Source organism: Lissotriton vulgaris, chromosome 3_2 (assembly GCF_964263255.1).
Source record: "Lissotriton vulgaris chromosome 3_2, aLisVul1.2, whole genome shotgun sequence".
In the NCBI taxonomy this organism is placed as follows: Eukaryota; Metazoa; Chordata; class Amphibia; order Caudata; family Salamandridae; genus Lissotriton; species Lissotriton vulgaris.
Genome location: NC_141690.1, coordinates 182,493,942 through 182,518,670, shown reverse-complemented (window position 1 = coordinate 182,518,670; position 24,729 = coordinate 182,493,942). Strand labels below are relative to the sequence as shown.

Sequence of the window (24,729 nt, the reverse complement as noted above, 5' to 3'; positions counted from 1 at the left end):
AAACTCACACAGTCATTGGCGCTCCTGGACGGTTTCTGGTGCTGCGTGAACTGCCTTCATACAGCAGACGCGGCGCCGAAAGTGTAATACATACGCGCACTACTTAATATAACAGTGACCTCGCAACCTCCAGTGGTGCTTTTTCCCAGCACAGAGGTCAGAGTGCAGAGACTTTCACAGTGGCCTTCAGATTTTGTTACTAGTGGCTGATTTTGCACAAAAAAATAAAAAATAAATAATAAAAAAAAAACACGGTCCCCATTAACGAAACCGACCCCCGTCCTACCGAGGATTGCCTGTTATCACCAGTCCGGCCAGGTCTGAATAGAAAACAGAAGAGGTGACAAAATGGAGTGCCATGGTCCAAGACAGAAAACCACTGAAAGTACCTGGTATGGGACAACCCATTCACTTCAGAAAGAAGAGATGCATGAAGGGTCATGGCCACTTTTTATGTAACGAATATCAAGCGTAAAACGCTTATGATAAGGCATCTGAGAAATGGTTTACAAGCTGCGTGAAATCCTGAAGAATAAACAATTTTTGGACTGTTCCATTTGTTCTAAGCAGGACGCAATCTAGCCTCAAACCATATTGGAAAAATACCAGAGTTTAAAAGGACTGTTTACTTACTTATTTAATTTATGCTAATCAATATACCTTGGATCCAGCTTCAAGCATGTAAATAAATCATTTTTGTGCGTGAGTTCCAGTCTATACAAGAGTGGGTGGAGGGAGAGTGTTCGACACAGAGACAAACAGGTTCACTAGCAGACAGGCAGCATATTTTGAAGACAATACTGGATCAGTATTCAGCCTCCATTGCAGCTCCTATCACTGATCTGTTGAACGCTTCTTTTTCCCAGGGATTGGTGCCACCAAGCTGGAAAACAGCGGTGGTTAAGGCACTCTTAAAAAAGCCAAACTTGGATACGGCGGAATTGGCAAATTTTAGGCCTATATCCCTGCTGCCGGGTCTCGGCAAAATTGCTGAAAGGTTAGCGAATTATCAACTATCAGGTTTCTTGGAGTCTAATGGACTGCTCCGAGACTCGCAGACCGGTTTCCGTCCATGCCAGAGCACTGACACTGCCCTCCTGGCAGTCGTTGAAGAAACCAGACGCATTATGGACTCAGGAGGATCAGTGGCAGTGATCCTCCTGGACCTTAGTGTGGCGTTTGACACCGTTAATCACCAGGTGCTGATTCGGCGACTGTCAGAGGTGGGTGGGGCAGGGGCCGCGTTGAAGTGGCTTAGGTCATTTCTTGAAGGCCGCTCATATCAGGTTTGGGAAGGCAGCAATCGGACTACATCTATCCCCCTCCAGTGGGGTTGCCACAGGGCTCCTCTTTTAGCCCTACATTGTTCAATGTATATATGGCCCCCCTGGAGGATGTGGTGACCCCTTATAACATCAAGATCATCAGCTATGCAGATGATACGCAGTTAGTGGTCGCCTTATCACAACTGGTAGAGAACCCCGATTTGCTGCACTCCTGCCTGTCGGAAGTCCATACCTGGATGGATGAATCAGCTCTTAAGCTGAATGGCTCAAAGACTGAGATAATGTTGCTAGGAAATAAAATCCCCTCACTCCCATCGACCAGCTGGCCTAGTTGTATGGTCGATCTCCCAAGTATGAAAGACGCGATTAAGAGCTTGGGGGTCTGGTTCGAACAAGATCTCTCGTTCAGGACCCAAGCTAAAAAAAACTGCAGGAGTTTGTTTTGCCCTGTTACGACCAGCCCGCAAAATTTTCCCTCTTCTTCCTTTATCTTCCAGGAAGTTGTTGATTCAGGGGCTGATAACATTGAGACTCGACTATAGTAATGCCATCTTTTTGGGTGCCCCTGAATCCACCTTCAACAAACTTCAGCAGGTTCAAAATGTGGCGGCTAGGCTGCTCATGGGTATCCCCAGAACCCAGTCAGCCAGACCTGCCTTAAAGGCATTGCACTGGCTTCCAGTGCAGGAAAGAGTTAAATTTAAGGCACTCTGTACAGCCCACAAAATTCTTCAGGGGACAGGACCCCCTATTCTGAGGAATCTAGCGGTGCCATACAAAGCGAATAGAACGCTGCGCTCCGACCAGAAACACCTCCTCCTAGTCCCCAGAGTAAAGAGGGCACGCACGGGCGGGAGAAGATTCTCGGTGAACACAGCGAGGCTGTGGAATTCCCTACCTTTAAAACTGCGTGCTGAGACCTGCACTTGGCGCTTTCGCAAAGGTCTTAAAACACATCTGTTTCCTGCTTGATTGCATCTGACTGACCGTTTTTATCTGTTGGTGTTCGGATAAGCGCTGGGATGCCCCAGGGTAACTGCGCGATATATAAAATTTTAAATAATAATAATAATCAGTAGCTAGTAGGCTGATTTAATGCCTTTTGTTACTATTAGAGCCTAGCCTCACAGCAATACTTTAGTGTTTTTAAAAACAATATTTAGAGCAAACCCAGCTGGTGCACTGAAAGTCCAAGTTACTGGTAAATATGAGATTTTGTCTTTTTGAATAATCGAAGATGGTAGCTGTAACGCTGGCTTACCTTATATGAGCAGAAATGTAAGTTCAATGATTAAGTAAAAGTCAAGATCCTTTTATTTAATTTTTTTTAATTCTTTTTATTGCAAACATGCTCAGCACAGAAGGACTTGAATCAGGGCATGTTGAATAGCATAATACCAACCACTAAATTCAGAGGCAATATTACAAAGCAGTAGAACAATCAGTAATACTAGGGCACTTTTACGGCCCATCAATAAAATCAAAACCCTTCACCCACCTTCCCCATCGACGAAGTCTGGGCCTTCCCCCACCTGAACAGACCCTGTCAGAACCACCAAATGCCTGCCATGCTCCCCAGATCTTCTCCCACTTCTTCGCGGTTCCCCTGCTTTGGTAAACTATCTTTTCTGCTCTCATAAAGTCAAGTTCCTTAAGGGAGATTTTAAGGTAAAATATGCCTACTCTTAAATAGGTTGGTCAACTTGTCTGAGTTCTGTCTGGCGCTGTACATAAAATGCCTACCATTTAAATGTGCTGGTTTATTTAAAACAAGCATTGGCATAGCTAATAGGTCTCTCCTTAAGGGACCTTATAAGTATTTAGCCATGCAGCACATTATCCTGGGTGCTACAACATCTACTGTTCTTTAACGTGGAAGATTTGACACTAATAGGCACATTATATCGCTGCATTGAGAAGTACTTAAAGTGTTACTTTTGTATAACTGGTAGTCTGAACTCACTTATCTGAAAGCGCTTTCATACACGATAATGAAGAAAAAAAATAGAGGTTCAGTGAAATAAATAATTTGCTTGATAAAACAATGTAAGCGAGGAAGCCACAATGCTTAGGTTCTCTGGTTTCACTTTGTACAGACAGCCAATACATTGGTATCAATGTGTCTTTCCTTACACTGAGGTTTGTTTTGATCTTGGTGCACTTTTCAGAATATCAAAATATAGCACAAACTCTACCGGAAGGTTATTGGAGCACTTTACATGAGCACCACTTCCATTACTTAAGCACCCATTGCAAACTTTCAAGCAAAACATTTTTAAAAGGCTGTAATGCCGTATAAGGGTTGTATGGGAATACAATACAATAAAATATCCCCTACCAAGCGGCACAGGCCATTCATTATGTGTAGACCCTAAGGTACAGGAAATTTGCTCACGGTGTGAAAGACTGGAGCACCCCATCTCATTTTTGAAATTGTATATACAGCAAGTTCGACCTTTCAAGGTTGGTTGCATCTTCCTTCTTCTCCTCATTAAATGAGCACATGTAGTCTAATGATTTTGCTAACTAGGGGAAAGAAGCGTGTTTCTCAAGCAGTACGAATAAAGCGCAGCAGCTGTACCTCATCATAAAGCCAAAATATTTTAAAGTCGCCTCCAATTGTATGGACTCCTGCCAGGCCTCTTGAAACTGTTCCATGGAGGGTGCCCTCCTGCTGCAGTGACTGAGCCAGTGGACCAGAAACAGCTGCATCAGCATACTCCGGAAGTAGCTCATCCTATGCTGCTTTGCAGAGACACTTGATTTCATTTAATTTTCAGGCAACGTCTGCTTGAAAGTATGGATAGAATAGTGGACTCGTTTTAGGACTATCGACACAGCTTGGCCCCTTCGGATACTGGCTGATGACACGTGTGGCATTACATTCAGCGGCGTCACTAGGGGGGTGCGGACCGCACCGGGTGTCACCCCATCTGGGGTGACACCAATCTGGTTAGTTTCGCGCTGGCTGGCCTGGCTCACTCGCTCTCGCTCTGCACTGCACACTGGTGTGCAGCCTGAGTCTCGGCTCAGCCTCGTCCTCACCTGCTGCCAGTGCTAGTGCTGCTTTTTTTAATGTATACTATAGTGTGTGCAAGCCGCATCTAGCGCACGCCACCATGGTGCGCAGTTGCTGCTTACAAATTAAAATACTGCGTCTGCTACTACTGCAGTCAGTGCAGTGAGTGTGTGCACTGCAGCCGCCACGTCATGTTTTCGTTTCGTTTTTTTCTTTTGCATTAGTGTGCCACTGCACTGCCACATTCATTTCTAACTTAGTTCATTCATTATATTTAATTTATACATGATAACAGACACACCACCATCATCTTGGTTATCGCGATTTGCGAGCGCCGTCGTCTCCCTCTCCCCATCAAATTTGGGACTAACTTCTTGGGTCAGGACTCCGGAGGCAGGCAGTCGGTGAGCGAGAAATATCATAATCATGTATAAATTAAATATAATGAATGGACTAAGTTAGAAATGAATGTGGCAGTGCAGTGGCACACTAATGCAAAAGAAAAAACCGTCAACGGTCGTCTGTGTGTCCCATGGATTTTTACAGCCTGGTCTACTCTGTGGTGCGCAGCGGGCGCACAAACGAAAACATGCCCCTCTCGGGGTCTGGTGCACCTAGAGCTTTCTTCCTTGGGCAGTTACGATAGGCCTGAGGACTGCAGTAATGGTTAAATAGAAGGCCCTGTCCTGGCCGCCCTTCCAGCCTCCTAGGCTAGTCCTGACCCGAGCGTGCATGTGCTTGCTGCAGTTGGACACGGCCGGCGCCGGCCATAGCAACCAACCAAGTTCAGCTTGATTTTGTGCTAATGCTTCACCAATACCAGCAACTTCTTGGCTGATTATCAATCGCAGCGAGGCTTTTCCATGATGGGAAAACAATTGCAAAGCCTTTCTCAATGATCACACACAAATATAATACATCTTGTCTGCTTAAGACCTCCGCAGCACTTGTCAAATTCAATTCATGTTTAGGCAGACTCCCATCTAGTGGCAATTCCATTCTGGCTCTTACAGCACAAGCAAGTACGTCAGGCCTATTCCTCCCTCAAAGTGCCCCTATCTTCTAGTTACCACTCCACATCATACCATACACCAACATTTTATTAGATCCTTTACCCTCAGAATTCCAAACACCATGTCAGACATACACTAAATGGGGACACATAGGATAATACGCACTTCCTTTTCTTACAAAGAACCAACCAAAGAATGGCTATTCCTTTGTATATAAAGTATATGAACAATCAATAACAATCACTCAATCTTCAACATGATTAGCTTACACAGTCTTGTGACATGCTGCGCTACCGCCACTTGTCTGCATATTGGTAATAATGCCTACATCAGTTATGCATGGAGAATATGTAGTCACAGACACCCAGTCACGCGACAGCCAGGGTACAGAATCGACTGGCTTCCTTCGACAAAGGATTTCCCTGTCATCCCTGAGTCTACACACTCAATGCCCAAAACATAAATGGAAAGTTTAACCATATATCACCTCCGCTAAAAAATGTCCTTGACCAGACTCGAACACAAAACCAGTCAACACAACTACATTCTTACACAATGTCCCCAAACATCCGCCTCACTAAGCTACACAGCGCAACAAACTCTCATACCTTCTCCATCTTCCATAAACAATACACACATCGCCACAAAGACACCACACTGCAGCACATATGGACCCACAATGTGCAGCCTAATACTCCAACACTCCCAGCACCCAGTCACTCTAGCTGGCCAAACCAACATGACCAAGTGTCAGGACATCAAATGCGCTTAAGCTGTACTCAGTACTGCATCCTCTGGAAACTTTACAAGAAAAAGTTGAGACGATCTCTAAACACAAAGATGACCTCCTCTAGTAGATGCATACTAAAAAAATTGACACAACACAACAATCAAACACTAGAACAGTCCAGCAATACAACAATTGACACCAGACCATGTCAGCAGATTAGGAAATACTTACCTCCAACTTACTAGAGCTACATCAAACATTACCATTCAAATGCAAAACGGATTAGCTCCATTTTATTCAAGCTGAATAAAATGCATCACAAAACATGCATGATTAATTGCTCAAGGCAGGGAGCAGGCCTTTCCTTGAACTTGTGACTTGCAGGTGGTTCACTTCACAGTTCTCTTCATACGTATACTATGAAGTGAATTGCTTTGGCTGAAATATGCCTGCTTTGCTGGCCGGTCTTCATCCTGTTGCCTTATTGTCCATCCTGGCAGCTTTTATTCTTAGTTCTTAACTTCTTACCATCTTTTACCTCTGACCTTGTTGAATTAAATTTTTCTTCTATGGCCTTTGTAAATATAAGAACTAAATTATGTTACTAAGGATTCTGTATGTTCCCGTTATTTGCCATCTGTTGTGCCACTGGCGGACTCGGAGCGGAGGAGTTCCATGCGGTAAGTCGTGAGGGGGGTGACACCATGAGTTGCCCGCACCGGGTGACACCAAACCTAGTGACGCCACCGATTACATTTGCTTTTCCTACATGTGGAGACTAATATTGGAGCAGCAAATAAACAAGATGAGGACATGATTTACAGTTGCCTGCTGAGCACGTTCGGAAAGTCAAACAAGTTGTGCCCGAGAGCGGTCCGCAGTGTTGCAGAGGCAAGTCTGGACTGACATCGGCACCATTGGAAAACAGCGTGCAAATGTGATGAGAAAAGAAAAAATGTACAGGCCTATTTACATCATTATCCAAGCCCTCATTTGCTGCACATGGGAAGGGGAGGACTGAAGCGGTGAGGGGTTTGGGGGACATAACAGCCCTGCTTACAAAACTCGTTGCTCTGAGCCACTGAATACATCGAGCACTCGCGTGAAATGCTCTTAGAGAAACGGAAAAGTAGTTCCTAAACAGATGCTAATATTGGGACAAGTGGAAGGGTACATGTAAAGGGGTCAAGTAAGCAGCACTGCTCCGTGGGAGTGAACAATCCACGAAAAGGAGGGAAAAATAGAAAAGGATTATCCACTTGGAAGAAGTGATTTTTAGAGGACACAAACAAGCAAATGAAAAGGATTGGGCAGACTTGAAGATGTGGAGACGAGAAATTATTAGTAACAGCAACTCTCTCGTCTGTTTCCAAATCCACTCTGTCCACTCGTTGACAAATAACCAGGTAGCCGGAGGGAAAGTACAACAAGCAATGTTTATTATAAACTTGAGCGGGTACAGGTCCGTACAGCCTCCAGGGAGGGTGTACAGGAGTGAGGTGACGCAAGGTATCTGAGGGCTACATTTATAGTAGTGAACAAACAAGAAGGTGATAAACTGGTTAGAACCAGTTTGCTCCAGTTAACTCAAGCTAAGGCTTGTATTACAGAAATCTGCAGATGCGGCAAAACATGTTCTTATCAGTATCAGGCACTGCAGCCTTAAAAAGGCCAGAGCACTCTCTAGACTAAGGCACAGCTAGGTTGCCTCATATGATTTTCAAGAAATATTAAGACATGACTTTCGTTTAGCCATGAACAGCAGCTCAGGAAAGCAACTAAACTAAAGAAACATATGCAGTGCAGCAACAGCATACAAAATGGAGGAGCAAATGCTAAATGCGGCCTAAAACACGTTTTCTAACAAAGCCCACAAAGAAATTACACATCAGGTCTCCGAAGCTCGACCTAAAAAACTACTAACAATCCCTATTGCCTCCGTTATTTACCATGATTGTCTTAGAAGTGCATATAATGAACAAAACAAACTAAAAACTCTGGATGCATATATTAGAATAGGGTCATCCCACTCACCATATCCAATGTAGGAAATTTTGCATGACCTCTGACCTCTAAGATTTCTTCCATCTCATGTGCTGCATCTCGAAAGACAGAGCGGAGACTTTCACTAGCAGCATCAGGAAACAGCTGGCAGAGATCATACAAATGCCTACGGATGAACAAACAGAATTCACAGCAAAATGTTTTGACGGAATAGCAATATTTTCCACTTAGAGTGTATGTTCGCATTTGCTCCTAGGATTAGAAATAGAATAGTCTATATAGATGAACCGTTAATATGCCGTTGCCTGACCTTTCAGTATTTCTAAATGTTTCTCTTTTTAATTATTGTTTTGTTATCTGGAAACCATGTTAGCTCAGTCAGCATTTCTTCCCATTCAGCTAAGTCCTCCACAGGTTTCTCATCCCTCTATGTTTTCTTCATATGATGCTAATCTGCCAGAGCCCACTCAGGTAAGTCCTTCCTCAATTGCGCCACTCCTGGGAGACCCAGGAAGAACCACAGTCCGACTAGTCCTCTCTTTGCCAAAACTGTGCCCAATGCCCACATCAGCAGTTTATTTGATATTATCTACATTTTGGCAATAGACCAAGCAGACATATTTTTATAGATTTCGTAAGAGTCACTGCAGATATTTCACTTCCTACTTTTATTACTTCATTCCAAAAGCCTTATGTTTCCAGGCACCCCATGTCATATGAGGTAAATCAGCGTCCTGTGCACCACACATGCCACAAGAGGACTACATGCCTGGATATACCAAGGACAGCCTTTTTAGTGTAAAATAAGTTCTTTGTATATCATGGAAATGACTTACTTTGAACAGGGCATTGGGAGAGGATATTATAATTTGCCCACTAACTCTCTGTTAATCCAAGGCGGACGGGTTCTCTGGATAGTTAAATGGCCATCTCTCCTGGGCTTTCTCTGTATATCTCCCCCAGTTCTACATCAGCGCTGCATGCAGGATTGTTATCAATCTTCTACTTCCAGAATCCTTTGTATAACTACAAGTTCTGTGTCGTTCTCCGGAAAACAATTCTAAATGGTCTGCACTGTGTGGGCATGCTTGGTGCAGAAACTGCCCTGATCCCATCCAAAACTGTTCTTGTGCCCGTGTAAATGTGAGAAATCGAATACTAAAATACACATCTGCAGCTTTTTCACATGCTTCACGCCAACAGCAAAGGACATATATTTTGCCATAGCTTGAAAAGTTTAATGGGCCAAGCAGGGATTTTATCTGCAAATGAGGCTCTCGTCAGTACGTTTACTACCACTGCATGCCATACATTTTGAACATGTCTAAAACAATTCAGCCAGCACCCAATATTATTGGAAAACGTTAGTGGCCATTATTTAAATACCGCAGACCATATATCAGGCATTCTCTTGTGCAGCATCATTTCATAATAGAAGCCACTCCATACTAATCGTTCTAAGCGGTCATCTCCATACTTCTCTCTTCTTTGACCTCCAAGCTAAGAATACTAAAAACATGCTCTTTTCAGAAAGTGAGCAGCATGTTTGAAGTCTCGGTCGAGTGTGGTCAGGATGTTCTTCATCAATTACGGGAGTTTCTTTTAGAACCTGTTGATTTCACTTCTGTTACATGCGACTTGCAGTGTTTTCTTTCTATGGCCTAGGCTTCAGAGCAGTCACACAGGGTTTACAGCTACCGATTCGTAGACACAACGTCTCAATTCCAATAGATGTTACATTCTACAGAATATGAGAAGCCAGGGTGAATGTGAACATATGAACAACTGCTTGCATAAACTGTTATACTAACATTCTGTATAAGCACTACAGCACAATAAAATATAAGGGCCTGAACTAACATTTGTCAGATGCAGTAAATCTGCTACAAAATTAAGAACGTCTATGCACTTTAAATGGACGGACAGGGATATCAGCTGCTTTTTTGGAGAAAATGTTCCGCCTCCACCAAACTCTAATCAGGCCCTTTGTCTGTGCTATATAAAGAATGATATCTGTGTCGAACTGAGCAAGAGCTCAGTTGACAGGGTGACTGATGACAGGTTCTGCCAAGCATCACCAGTTTGACAAGCCTTGCGGGGCCTTTACGAACTCAGGCATTATCAAGTCCAGGGGAGGAGCATGACCACTAGCGGAAGCATTATAGGCCTTTTAAACAAACCATAGTGCAAAAATATACAAAAGGCAGCACGTAGATCCCAGGGAAAGGTGTGTGACAAAGTTGGCAGTTGCAAAAGGTAGACCACTGGTTAAACACCTGGCCAGCAGAACACTACCGCACCCAGCCTGAGCGTATCTATGAATGGTCTCAATTTTACCAGTACACAGAAACACAATTGCTGGTTATGTTGTCCAAAGCAAACAAGGAGATGATGGACGGAGCGCAGAAACTTCTACGATATTCACCCACAGTCACGATCTGGGTTGAATAAATCATCGTTCTTTAGCTCACTTCGCCACCCCAGTTCAGACCCAGCCATATGCACATCAGTCTTGACCCTGTTCCTCATGGGAACAGTCCAGCCCGAACTGCCAAGCCGGACTGGAAACAAGCATCCTGGGGCCGGTTTCGGGGTAACACCCCTCATTCGCCAAACTAGCTTGAATCCAGTGGTAAAGTGAGCAAGGGACCCATGTCTGGGCATACCCCGACTACTTATGGCAAACAAAGATACACAAGGAGATGATGGACAGAGCGCCAAAACTTATGTTGTCCAGTATAGGATTGCAGATCCATCAGGAAAGTGTGGCAGCTGTCACATGAATAGACCCCATGAGGTTGTAGGTGCTTTAAAAACGTCATTCATTCTACACATATTAGCCATGGGGTGCCTCTGGATATTACCACAATGTGTACAACAATGCCCCAGACCGACAACACTAGATATGTCACGAACAGTGCAGTACTACCGACAGAAACTGAATACACCACCACATCTAAAATGTGGCTCTACAATTATGCTCTACAACTAGACTTATCCATGGCCAGCCAGTTTACCATTGACGATGAGGATATCCAGCAAGGTCTGAAATGTTTACTTATTAAGTAGGTCCTTAACACGGAGGCTTAAAAGGCTTTCAGGACCAAACACTCCCACAACTAAGAAAGTATACAGACATTTGGGAGGCAGATTATCATCCCTTTTAATCATCAAATGTTTTTCTTTTACTCTCTTCTTTTCAAATGTGAATTCTGAACTTCCTGCATGTTTCTCAACACATTCGGAAACCTAAACCATCCCATATTGGCAATAAAGGTGAACTTTATTCAGACTTAACCCAAAATAATTTTCTACTTACGTAGTCATTTTGTCAATTGTTCCTAGCTGCTGCGAGTCACTGACTGCTAGCTCTCCAATGTACTCTAGGAGAAATCCAAACAATTTCTGCAAGAACAAAAAAACTGCATTATGTTGTGCATGTTATTTGCCATCAACTTCTAGTTGAATATTACAAGGTTAATTGTACTTTTTACTTAACCGTAAACAATGGAGGTATTATTATTATTTTTTGAAGCTACAGCATTGGCTGGACACCTAGAGTAAGTTTTGATCACTCAACTTTGATATGCGGTAGAGCTCAGTGCTGGAAGGGAGCCACTTGATCATCGATTTCAGATCATGGGGTAGCAGTGGTAAATTACGGTACCCACAGATACTACTGATTGCCGCATGCCTCATGAAAACGACTGAGTAAGCAGCAGGTGTAAAGATTTAGTTGAGAGAGTGTCGTTTTCTGTCCCTTTAAAAATCGTGTTTAGCAATTCAAGAGAATGCCAAGATGTTTTCAGGATTACACGTAGCAAAGCACTGGTCCATGTTATAAATGTACCAGCATCAGGATCCTAACAGGAGTCTGGTTTAGAGCTCGAAACAAGAGATTTTGGGAGCCTGATCAACCCCAGAATGCTACAAGTCTGTTCAGTGAAGTTTTGAGGCAAGAGTGCTATTTTTTTTTCTGGTGAACCAGATCTGAAGTAAAAATTATAAAAAGCATAATTTGGATCTTGATCTTGGGAAGATGGCGGCCGAGTAGGAAGCTCGGTCGGAGAGCTCCCGTTCACCCGTGATTTACCGTAGCAGAGGTTGGGGAAAATAGCTCCAGCATGTATGCAACAAGAACCGAGATGAATGGAGTGAATAACGATGCATAGCGGAGGTCTAACTCCAAACCAAACGAGTGCTTAAGAAGACACTTCTATCCAACTGCGAACTGTACCTGGTATGGTGTTTTTTTTCGAGGCCGCCTCTCTCTCGCTGTGCAGTGGTGAGAAGGGTGAGGCTTGTTGTTTGACGTGCGGCGCCTTGGAGGCTGAGGCTTGTTGTTCCACACACGGCGCCTTGGTGGCAGAGAGCGCACTTTCCGTCCTGGACTTGGATTTCCCGAGGGCTGTCGGCGGAGCGTACGGGTGCTGTGGTGTGTATGAAGCGGAGAAGGGTTTCGGAGCCCATGTCACAACAACGGAGACAGGCAAGTGGAGCACCGCGCAGAGAGCGAAGCCGCGCTACCGCCGTGCCTCCGGAAGACTGGGTTTTCAGTTCCGGGGCACGAGCGACAGAGCCAGAGAACAGAAGCGGCTGTTCGAAGGGGTCAGCAGGGAAGGATCTGACTCTGACTCGATAGCGGGCGGACTAAGAAACGCATTGGGTAACGCAACGGGGGTGAGGAGTGTCTATGTGAGCACGCTCAGCAAACAAAACGAAAGAGTACAAAGAGGCAAGATTAGAGGAAATAAATTCCAAATACAAGGAGAAAGAGATAGAAACAGTTATTTTAGCACGGAAAGTATTTGGATAAACTGCCTTACAAAGCTTACAAAGCTCAGCAAGCCCAACAAACAAACATATACAATAAAACAGACTATAACCTTAACAGTGTTAACAGTGTTAACAGTCAACTCTGTCAACTTTGTCAATATTTTTTGCTTGGTCAGACATATAAATATTTTCAACCTTGCCAATTTATAAGTACAGAAGAGAAAACCTCCACAAACAATCAGCACATGAGTAAAGTCACTAAATTAACGCAGGAGGTATCAGAGGAGAAAACACCTCAAGACTTAAAAAACCTTCTAAAAAACCAAGTTAAACCCAAATCAGAAATAGAATCAGAGCCTCGGCAACAAGAAATTCAGCCTAGCACTGTGAAGTCCTTCTACAGTCTGCGCAACAGAAAGTTTCTGAGTCAGGAGCAGTTCCCAAAAGGTATCACTCCGAGAGTGAGCAGGAAAAAACAAAAGACCACACTCAGAGACTACCTAAAGAATAACTTAGAGAAGGAGGAAAACAATTTGGAGTTTACTCAGAGATGTAAAGTAAAAATAAAAGTTACTCCCCCTCTTAGGTCTTACTTTAAAATTCAGCAACAAGAGCTGAACTCTGAACCTTCTAGTTCCTTACAACCACAAAAATCCTTAGAAGCTTGGGGAAGTGAGAAGGAAGAAATAACCAAACCTACAGATGCTCATTCCCTAAGAAAAGAGAAGCAACAAGCAATTCCTCTCCTAGCTGGAAAACCGAGCCCAAGCAAGATAAAGAAAGGGAGAAAACCCCGAACCAAGAAAAAGAACTTGGTGGAAAACAAGAGTTTGGAAGAATTTTGGAAAATTAAAGGAATCAGTACAGAAGAAGGAACAGAAGTTCATATGGCTGAGGGGGGCGCTGATCCCTCTGCTGCAGCAGTAGCAAATAAAACTGTAAATATAACGGAAGAGGTTGAAGATAAAGAAGATGATGACTCAAGGTCTGTAGAATATAACAAGAACACAGCAAAAACTCATACAGACGAACTTCTTGAAAAAATATGGATAGAAATGAAAGAGAAATTCTCCATTTCCGAATCGAAACAAAACAAAATACAGGAGGTCTGCGAGAAATTGGATAGCAAGCTAAACGCTTTAGCTGACAGAGTTACGGCAGTTGAAAATGAAGTTACTGGCTTGGACAAAAGGGTGGAGAAAAACAGAAAGGAAATAAATTCCTTAAGATTGGAGAATAAAAACATAAATGAAAAACTGGAATCCTTAGAAAATCAAGCCAGGAAAAACAACATAAGGATTCTAAATGTGCCGGAGAACCAAGAGGGTAAAGATGTAAAAGCATTTGTAGTGGCACTTTTGATGGAACATTTCCCATGGGCAGACAAAGAGGTTTTAAACGAGGATACACAGAGAGTACACAGAGATCCTTATGGAAAGAGCAAAGAAAGGAAAACCCCTAGAAAGATCCTAGTAAACTTCAAAACGTATATGCTGAAGGATAGGACCTTGGGAGAGGCACTGAAAAAAGGAACGTATAACAAAGATAGTTGGAATTTTAAAATAAGATCTGATATGTCAAAAGCCTCTCAGACCAGACAATGGGAACTGGGAAATTTGATGTCTGAATTGCAACAACTAGGTGCCAAAGTGCAGATGAAATTTCCACCCTCACTACGCATTATGTGGAGAAATAAAATGCGCAATCTAAGAGAGCCTGAAGAGGTGAAAAACTTGATAGAACTAATCAGAGATCAAGTACGATCAGAAGAACCTCTGAGTTAAATGTTCACATAAAAAAAAAATGTAAAATAAAAATTTAAGGAGAAACAGACACAATCCAATCCAATCCAATTCATACTCAAGGACAAGGTATATAATAATATGTAGGAGCTATAATCCAACTAATTTTTTCATCTTTTAAATGTATATAGATAAGAATCACGGGGATGGGGACGGGAAGCCAAAAGGGTTACGAAGATAACCGAAGGAGAAGAAGATGGAGGCTTCCCCGGGGAGGGTAACTTTAAAGCACAAATTAGAAAGTACGAAACTACACGAAAAAGGGTGGGGAGCAAAATAGGGAAAAAAAACAAAAAATTCCTCATCTGCGAATATTCAGAAAATTAAAACAACCGGGAGTGAAGTATAGTAAAAAAAAAATCACAACAACCCAACAAAACAAATGGGGAGTGAAAGTAGAGGTGTAAAAATTCTATCCTGGAATGTGAATGGGTTAAGGACAAAAAGCAGGAGGAATAAAATCTTAGAATATATCAGAACTGGGAAAAGTGAGATAATAATATTACAAGAAACTCACTTGTTAAAGGAAGAATGGGACCAAATAATTAAGAACTTATGGTGGGTAGATACTTTAATTTGCACAACACAACAATGCAATATTAAGGGAATAGCGATAATCTTTAAAAAGTCCCTAAAAGCAACTATAACCAGTTCAGAAGTGGATAGCAAAGGAAGATGGGCAATAGCCAACGCTAGAATAGGAAATTCTCCCATTACTATTGCAGGGTACTACGGTCCTAACTTAGATGATGCTGATCCGCTGCGAAAATTGTACTTGCAGCTACTACTAGCCACTTCTCCCATAATATTGGGGGGTGATTTTAACCTAGTAATGGATTTAAAACTAGATAGATCACCTCCGGGTAGACATACCAACCTAAAAAAAAATGAGACAATGGATTGGGTCTTATAAAAGGGACCTTAACCTGGTGGATATTTGGAAAAATAAAGGAGAAAAATCACACCCATTCACTTTGCACAACAAAAAACTGGGTCACAAATCCAGGATTGACTTCTTTCTGATCAGTAACGAAATATCAAGGAAAGTAAAAAAAGTATCTCACCTACCAGCTCACCTGTCAGACCACTCAGCAGTTCAACTAGAACTACAAATTACAGAAAATATAACTGAAAGGAGATTCACAGTTGAAAGAGCTTTGCTGGAAGATGAACAAGTTATAAAGGATCTGGAAACTGAAACAAACATCTTCTTTGAATTAAATGCGTCAGGTACCACAGAACAAATAACGTGGGATACTTATAAAGCTGTCATAAGGGGTAAACTTTTGAGCTTAGGGGCTCACAAAAACAAACAAGTAAAGCGAGAGATCTCAGACTTGGAAACAGAGATCAATGCCTTAGATATCGCTATATCCACAGAACACGAAGAGGTAAAGAAACAAGATCTTCTCAACAAAAAACAAATGCAAAAAGATAAAATTAATCAAATCTTGGAAGAGAGGTTACAGAAAAAATGGGATTCCAGCAAACTGGCGAAACATGAGTTTGGTGAAGGCTACGGAAAATGGCTCGCATGGAAGCTCAAAACAGACCTAGCTAAAAATAAGGTGAAAAGCATCATTCCGGATGATCAAAATAATCCTACCTCCGATGAAATCATCATCAAGCATGAATTCTGGAAATTTTTTAAAGATCTGTATACGGAAGATTTAAATCCCTCAGATCAAAGGATTAACTCCTACCTGGAAGATGCAGCGCTCCTAAAACTGACAGAAAACGAAAGAGAAGCTCTGGATAAAGAAGTCCTCGAAGAAGAAGTGACAGATGCCATTAAAGGTTTGAAAAAGGGAAAAGCAGCAGGGCCGGATGCCATACCAAACGAACTATATATGAAATTGAAAGACTCCATACTTCCTCATATAACAAAACTAATCAATTTAATCTTAATACAACAGAAAACTATACCAGATTCATGGAATGATGCCATAATCGCAATCATTCTGAAACCCGGTAAGAACCCTCTCAAATGTGAATCATACCGTCCAATATCACTATTGAACGCTGATTACAAAATATTCACTAAAATAATGGCAGCCCGACTAGGGAAAGTACTATCAAATTTACTGCATCAAGATCAAAAAGGTTTCATTAAAGGAAGATACTTACATGAAGTAACACAAGAGCTTTTAACTGCAATAGACATTGCTATAAGTGAGAAAACTCCTCTTACTATACTTGCTATTGATGCCGCAAAGGCTTTCGACCGGGTCAACTGGACCTTTCTTGAGAAAGTTATGATCAAGAACAACTTCGGACCCTACTTTATCTGTATGGTAAACCAGATTTATAAAGATCCAAGATCAAAGGTCCTAATTAATGGCAGTTTAACAGAAAACATAAAAATAACCAGAGGAACGAGACAGGGTTGTCCACTCTCCCCTTTACTATTCAATCTATATATTGAACCGCTGGCAAATAAGCTAAGAAACAAACACAAAATCACACCTTTCAAGTATGGCATATGGGAGAAGAAAATCGCTCTCTATGCGGATGACAATGATTTTTACTGATGATTATCTAAAAGCTAAAGCAAGTATCGAGAAAACTTTAACTACATTCGGGAAAATCTCAGGATATTTGGTGAATCAAACAAAGACAGAGATTATGACTTGGAATACGGCTTTTCAAAACAATTTCATAAAAAATGAAATCAGATATTTAGGAATCTTAATAAATCATGACATAGAGAAGATTGCAAACAGGAATTTAAATAAAGTTGCCGGGGACGTAAGAAAACTACTTGAGACATGGACCTCTCTACCATTGAGCCTGATTGGGAGATCGAATATAATCAAGATGACCATCTTGCCAAAGTTTACCTTCTTATTTAATACGATACCAATGGAGTTCGGAAAAGCGGAACTAGCTCGAGCACAAAGAGATATAACAAGCTTCATTTGGGCAGCAAAGGGCACGAGGATTGCATGGAAAAAGATCAGGAGGAGCAAGAAGGATAGCGGGTTGGCCAGCCCAGACCTGGTGGAATATTGCAGAGCCTTTCAATTAAAAAATATCAAAACACTACTGAAAAACCATGAACACTACTCAACCTATTTACAAGTAATCACAAAATCAGAGGATCACGCGCTGTTTAAGTATGGACACCCCAAATACTTCAAAAAAATAAAGCTTAAGATATTGAGAGATGCAGCAAAAATGTGGACACAAATTAGAGGCATTCTACATATATCATACTATAGTAAGTGGGCTCCTATCTGGGAATCCTCCGGAACCCCAGAATGCTTAAAAGACACTCTTGCACTTGCATTATAAAGAGCCGACATCAAATACTGGGGACAAATACTAGATGATCCAAATTTAAAAACATGGTTTGAACTTCAAGAACTGTCAAACAATACATTATCTAAATTTAAATACTATCAAATGTCAAGTTGGTCCAGAACTTTACCCAGTATATATGGTAACGAAAAATTGGAAGAGGACATGATTACAACAACGCGATTACCAAAAGAAGTGGCAAAGTGGTATTGGGCTCTGATAACGGCCAACGACGTCAGCGTTAACATGGAAACCCAAATATGGAAAGACATTGTAATAACGGATTTAGATCTAATATGGGAAAAATCTGTAGCTAAATGCTGGTCAACCTTGAAATCCGCGGCTTTGAAGAGGAATCATCTGTATACAATCCATCGGGCATATTGGACACCAAAAAAACTGTCCAAATTCAAAAACGCTGGAATAAAGAAATGCCCTAAATGTGGGGAAGAAAAGTCAGACGACATCCATATGTTTAAAAGTTGCCCTCAATTGAAGGAATTTTGGGATCAAGTCGGTAAGACCCTGAGCACTATCCTGTCCAAACAACTCACTGTAAGTACAACTCTTACTCTTTTTGGGATTTTGGACTCAGGTAATGAAGGGGGGCTTACTAAAGAGCAGGAGAATCTCCTCTTTGTATTAATAGCTCTTGCAAGGAGAGAAATTTCTATTAAATGGATAGGAGCCTCTTGCCCAACCCATGCAGAATGGCTGAACTCGGCAATAAGAATTAACAAACTCGATAAGCTAGGAAATGTAAGCAAAAGATTTAAGTTTTGGGATAATTTTGAATCCTTCTTCAACCCTAAATAAAAACTTAAGTCCTATGATTAAAGCGATTTATCTTCTGGTGGACAAGTACGGTACTTGCCGAGTAGCCAAGCTGGCTAGCTCCCCTCGATCCAAGCCAGATGCATGGATATGTGACGAGTAAAGGAAACTCCTCAAAAACAACAAGGGTCAAAACTCCCCAATCAAGAGAGAACAAGGGGCAGTGTCGGAAAAGAGTAAAGAGGCAGATACCTGATACTCCACAAGCATAACAGTAATCGCAAGATGAGGACAAAAAAAAAAAAAAAAAAAAAAAAAACATAATTTGGTATCACGTGAATCTCATGTATTATGCCTATTATCATATTCCCCCTCCACAATGTTCTATCAAGTTTGTGTGACGGGAGGTTTCCGCTCCACAGCAAGCAGTTAAGGGGCTAGATGCAGCAAATCTCTTATCAGTCACAATTGCTGATGATGCCTATGTGACCAAGTCTACAGCAACCAACTCCTGCAGTACCGGTTCCTTCTCGTACAGCAACAGTAGATGGTTACCCAATGACTTTGGATGAATTCTGCCACGAGACAAGAACTCAAGTGAAACATTTGAGCGGCTTAGTTACTAATGGATGCCCTTTTTATAGGCTTCCAAACTTCCCTTAAAGTGACACTGTTCTTTCTTTAGAACACTTTTAAGCTAATGTCTCCTAGCGTAGGCAGTTCTCTCTAAGTTGGAAATAGTGAATGTAGGACAACAGATAACCGGTTGCATCAATACGTTTAATAGCAACTGAACAGTATGGTATGCATGAAGAGCCATGATGTATAATCAGGCACAGGTAGTCAGTCTGCAATGTATTCCTTAATACAGAAGACGTTCCCTGGGCAGGGACAAACTAGGAGGACCTATATTAATTATCGGAGTAACAGTAGAATTTCTTCTGCATATAATCTTAGTGAGAATATTAATTTACAATCTCAAATGGCTCACATATGCCTTTGAAGCAAAGTTTTTGCAGTGAATACCTTTGCTTTTCTACATATATACTTGAATCCTACCCTACGTCTTCATTCCATGGGTTGACAATTAATGGATACATCATTCCATAAGTGGGAAGGGTTTAAGGGAAAAAGAAAGAGGCCCAGAGTCACTACCAACCTACTTTTCTAACAGAAGCATGTGCTAGGGCAAACAAGATAAATTATGCTACTTGTCTGGGGATGCTCGAATGCAGAAAACGGCACAGCCACTTTCTAATGTGCGGCCCGGGAATAAAGTCTACATAATACATTTAGCACTGTGAGAAAGTGCCATCTTTCTTGCATGGTATGCCCCCACTTTTTGCTGAATTGCTGATGTGCTTTGAGTGAGTGTGTCCTGGGCTCCTGCCAATCAGGTGCCCAGGGCCTGTGTTCCTTCCCTAAAACTGTATTGAAGCTAAAACCCAATTGGCATCTCTGGCCACATTTCAGCCCCTGGTAAATGGTACCCTAGGTACCCAGGGCATTGTGACCAGAGAAGACCCCTAAGGGCTGCAGCACATATTGTACCACCCTTAGGGGCCCTGCACCCTGACACACACACACATTGCCTTTGCAGACTGAGTGTCCTGGTGCAGCACTAAACAAAGAGTCGACATGGCACACATCCCTGTGTGCCATGCCCACAAACCCACTGCCCTGGCATACATCAGTCACCCCTCTAGCTGGGTGACCTATGCCAGTGGTGTGGGCACAGGTGCATGAGCCCTGTGCCCCTACAGTACTCAGGGCCATTCCTGGGCTTTGTAAGTGCAGTGATGTCATTAAGAGTATATGGTGCTGTGAGGTTGTCATTACGAACTCCACAGCCCCATAATGGCTACACTGAAGACTGACAAGTTTGATATCAAACTTCTCAGCACATTAAACCCACACTGATGCCAGTGTGAGATTTAATGTAAAATGCACTACTGAGGGCATCTTAGCGATGCCCCCTGAAACCTAACCTACAATCCATGTCTTGTCCGAGAGGCTGCCACACAGCAGACATGTTGCTGGACCCCTGGGTGGAGAGCGCCCTGCTCTCCTGGGTCTGCAACAATGCACATCCTGTGCGAGGTGCTAGGTCTCCTCCCCCATTATGAGCAGGGGGAAGCTTCAAAGGCATACCGCCTTTATGAGCTTCTCCAGACCACTTGCTGTACTCAGCAACTGGCCCCCACCGGTTCTGATCCCCACTCTGGCAGGAAGACTGGCGGGAAACCCTACGTGTGCCAGCCTGTGCCAACTCCACCCCTCAGGTGGGAGAGGCCAGGTGAAGCACAACTCCGGGCTCCGGCCATCTTGAGGATGGGGAGCCCTGCCCAATCAGAGAGAGGCCCCTGCCCCCCACCCACAGGAGAGGAGCAGGATAGGGGGTGTATTCACACCAGGACAGGGACCTATTGGTCCCTGCCCATCCCCTACCTGGAATGCCCCTAAATTTAGTACCAAGAAGAAGACCTGCTGTGCAGCTGCTAACAAGAGGACAACACCAACTGACTTGGCCCCAGCCCTACAAGCCTGTTGATCCTTGAACCTGCTCCTGCTAAATCCCGGCATCTCCTGCGAACAACAACCTCGAGAACCCTGGAGGACCTGCCTGCCTTGACCCTCTTAGGGACTGGGACTCCCACGAGCAGTGGCTCTGCTCAAACAGCAATACCCCTGATGCCAGCCAGGAACCGCAAATTCAGCCCACTCTGCACCCACCGAACCCGGCCTGTGCCCAAGTGGACAAAGGCCCTGAGGACGCCCCGATGATTCTGACCTGGAATCAAGGACCCTCCTCGACGACCCAGACAAAGTCTGCAGCCTCAAAGCCCCTCCATCCACAACCAGTAGAGGGTAAGATTTCCCGACGTCCAAAAACACCCCTGCACCCGGCACCCCCCGGCCTCCTGTGCCCCACTCCAGGGTGCCTACCTATCCTCCAAGATCCCAACTTACCCCTCGAAGAGTTGGTCGCTCCAGAAGATCCTCCGTCCCTGAGCCTGCAGACTTTGTTCCCTTTTCAAGATCTCAAAAGGACCCTGCACCCTGCCGCCCGAGTGCCCCTGGCAGTCCAACCTTTGTCCTATCCTACTTCCCCATTTGCCCTGAGCAAGTGACCAGGAGCCCAGCTACCACAGCCGCGTGGCCTGCTAGCCAGCAGCCACCAACTAAAGGCCCCCTGCCTCTTATTGGATAACATTGGGCCTAACTACCTCTTCACCAGGCTGCCCCTGTGCCGCTGAGGATGTGCCAACTGTACCTACCTGACCCTGGAAGACCCCAGAGTCTATGCCCAGAACCTCAACTCTGCCAGTCAAGTACTTACCTAAAAGCGGATAACTCACTTTTCTTCCATGGGCTAACATTGACTGGTTTCACTTGGAAATTCTTTTAAGTGTGGAGCTTTGGAACTTTAAAATATTCATCTGATATCAGCCGAACTACGAATTCAGATTTACTCACCTGTTATCAGGAGAGACCTCAGTGCTGCATCGTTGAGCCCAGTACTGACCCTGAAAAGTAATTCTAACAGTACTTACCAGTAACTTGAATTTCCATCCATAGGGTACAATTGCCTGCTTTTTGCTGAACAAGTTTTTAAGTGTCGATTTTTGAAACTTAAAATATTCTCTAAAAATCGTGCCAACGATCTAAACATAATTACCTGCCTGTTTTAGATAAAGGTCCCAGTGCTGAACCTAGGAGTCCAGCACTGGATTACAAAGTAGCGTGAACATACTTTACATGCAAATTGAATTTCCTTCAATAGGATAACATTGGTAATTTCAACTGAAAAAGTTTCTAAAGTGTCAACTTTAAACTTTAAAAATCACTACAGTAACCAAAACGCTTTTACTTAACTGTTTACAGCTCATGTCCCGGGGCTGAATCTAGGATCCAGTCCTGTGGTTAGGCAAGTAATCTACAAAGTAACTAATTGCATTTAACTAGACATTCCCATTGGGCTCAATGTTGCATTGTGTTTGAAATTGTGTTGCCTATTACAACAAACTAACTATTTATTCAAAAAGTGTATTGCCTATTTGAAAAGTATTTAACTAAAGTAACTCATCCTGAGAAAGTATATTTTGATACCTTGCTGGTTCTAAAATAAAACAAATATATCTTTTGAAACAATTAATTGGCCTAGAGTTCAGTTCTTGAGTGTTTGAGACCATTTGCTGACAGTGTGTACAACAAATGCTTTACACTGTCCTCTTATACTGCCTTCCTGCTCGACCAAGCTATCACTTTAGAGAGTAAGGTTATATGTAACTTTAGCCTCTGCCACACCTCTGGGGACTGGGAACTCTATACACACACTGCACCTTACTTTGGTCCAGTATATATATAGAGCCACTTGCCTACAAACACCTGAAGAGGAACACTGGGAGCTAGACACTCAATTAGAATGCTCCCTTTGTGGACTACAACTACCATCAATGGCCTCATCAAGAAGGATTCAGTGGCTGCCAGCTCCTAATATCCTTCCGGTGTGCCACAGAAGCATGGTGGAACTCTGCTTAAAGAGCCAGCCTTTCCTTTTCTCCAAGTTCTGCTGCAAAGTCGCTCGCAAATCCCTGGTACGTGATACTGCTCCACCAGTTGCCTTGTGGAAGCAAGACTGATCAACCACAGAAGTAGAGAAAAGTAAACATTTTTGTCTATGTCTGTGCTTGACCAGGCTTGCTTTCAGCAAGGCAACTGGTGGAGCCAGCATCATGTAACAGGCAAGGGGGAGTGGTGTTTCTTTCAGCAGCAGCACCTGGAGAGATACAAGAGATGTATAGAAAAGAAATGTGGTTGTCCCTTTGCCATGATGTTCTGGAGTAAGGGACAGATGTTAATAGCTTTATTGCCTGCATCTATGTGGCAACAACCGCTATTAATTACTGTTCCCTCATTAAGGACCCAAGACATGCACATTATGATTCTCATTTCATTTGCTTTGTGGAAACCACATGGTGTTTAACAAACTTTGAACATTTCTCCAACTGGAGAACCTAGTGATTCCAGGTAATCTCAGCGAAGATATCTGTTGGCTGTCAATTGAACTGTAGCATTTAAATGCTGTGTAATCTCTACAAAGACAAGTGTTAGTTTCCTAAAGAGGTGCCACCTTTTATTTCCCAATAAAGGCATTTGCGATATCACTGATCTCATGGATGTGACATCATATCAGAGGCCAATAGTAATTTCAGCTGTGCTATGATCAGAAAAGAATGTGGGAATTCATAGTAATCTGTAATTATGTACTTCATTTGTGCACCATGTCTTTTATATCTTCCTGATGCCTCTTGGGCAGAGTGCTACAAGCATGGCCTTCTATTACTTGAAAAGCATATTTGATCGGCACCCCTTCAAAGAACATTGTTTTACCCTGGTTAATGGAGAACTGTAAATATTCCCTTTTTCTCACATGGCTCCATAGAATGTATTCCGGTAATAGGCTCTGCAAACCAGGAAATGGCTTAGTGGGCAAAACATAATTAGGTCTTCACGCTTGGCTGGATTCCAAGATTCTATTCACATTTCAGTCCACAAATTGATTGACAACCCAAACTATCAACATTATTCTATTTTCAGGGATGAAATTAAGTAAACTGGGGAAAAAAATCTATTTAGGTCAGGCGCTAGCTTAAGATCTACATTTGGTGCGTATCTAGACAGTGTTTAGGCTATTGTCAAGCAATATTTCTGAAGGAACTTCGAATCCAAAATTGAAATGTATTTACAGAAAGTTTTGGATACTCTAATAGTCAGCCAGCCCCCAACCAATCTGCATAAAACTTTCGAAGGCTAAGCTCATCCATATCCTCGGAAACATTTTGTGTAATTCATGAAACTGGAGCAAAATTATCAAAGATAACTAATTGGTAAGGACAAGTTACTTACCTTCAGTAACGCCTTGTCTGGTAGAAACAGGATCTAGTCGTGGATTTCTTACCTTTAAACTTCCAGGCGTCAGGCTGGATCTGGAAGATTTTTGATAGCAGTACCCCTGCGTGTC

At 42.8% G+C, this 24,729-nt stretch overlaps 1 protein-coding gene across 1 annotated transcript in view; it reads right to left on the bottom strand.

Moving 5' to 3' along the window:
- Nucleotides 1-24,729, bottom strand: part of NOP14 (NOP14 nucleolar protein) — a 297,291-nt gene that overhangs the window by 72,199 nt on the left and 200,363 nt on the right. Inside the window, exons 10-11 of the mRNA XM_086964160.1 lie at nt 11,372-11,457; nt 8,083-8,218 (exon numbers count right to left, since the gene is read on the bottom strand). Coding sequence (XP_086820286.1) covers nt 8,083-8,218; nt 11,372-11,457 — 222 coding nt within the window. The remainder of the gene's footprint in view (nt 1-8,082; nt 8,219-11,371; nt 11,458-24,729) is intronic.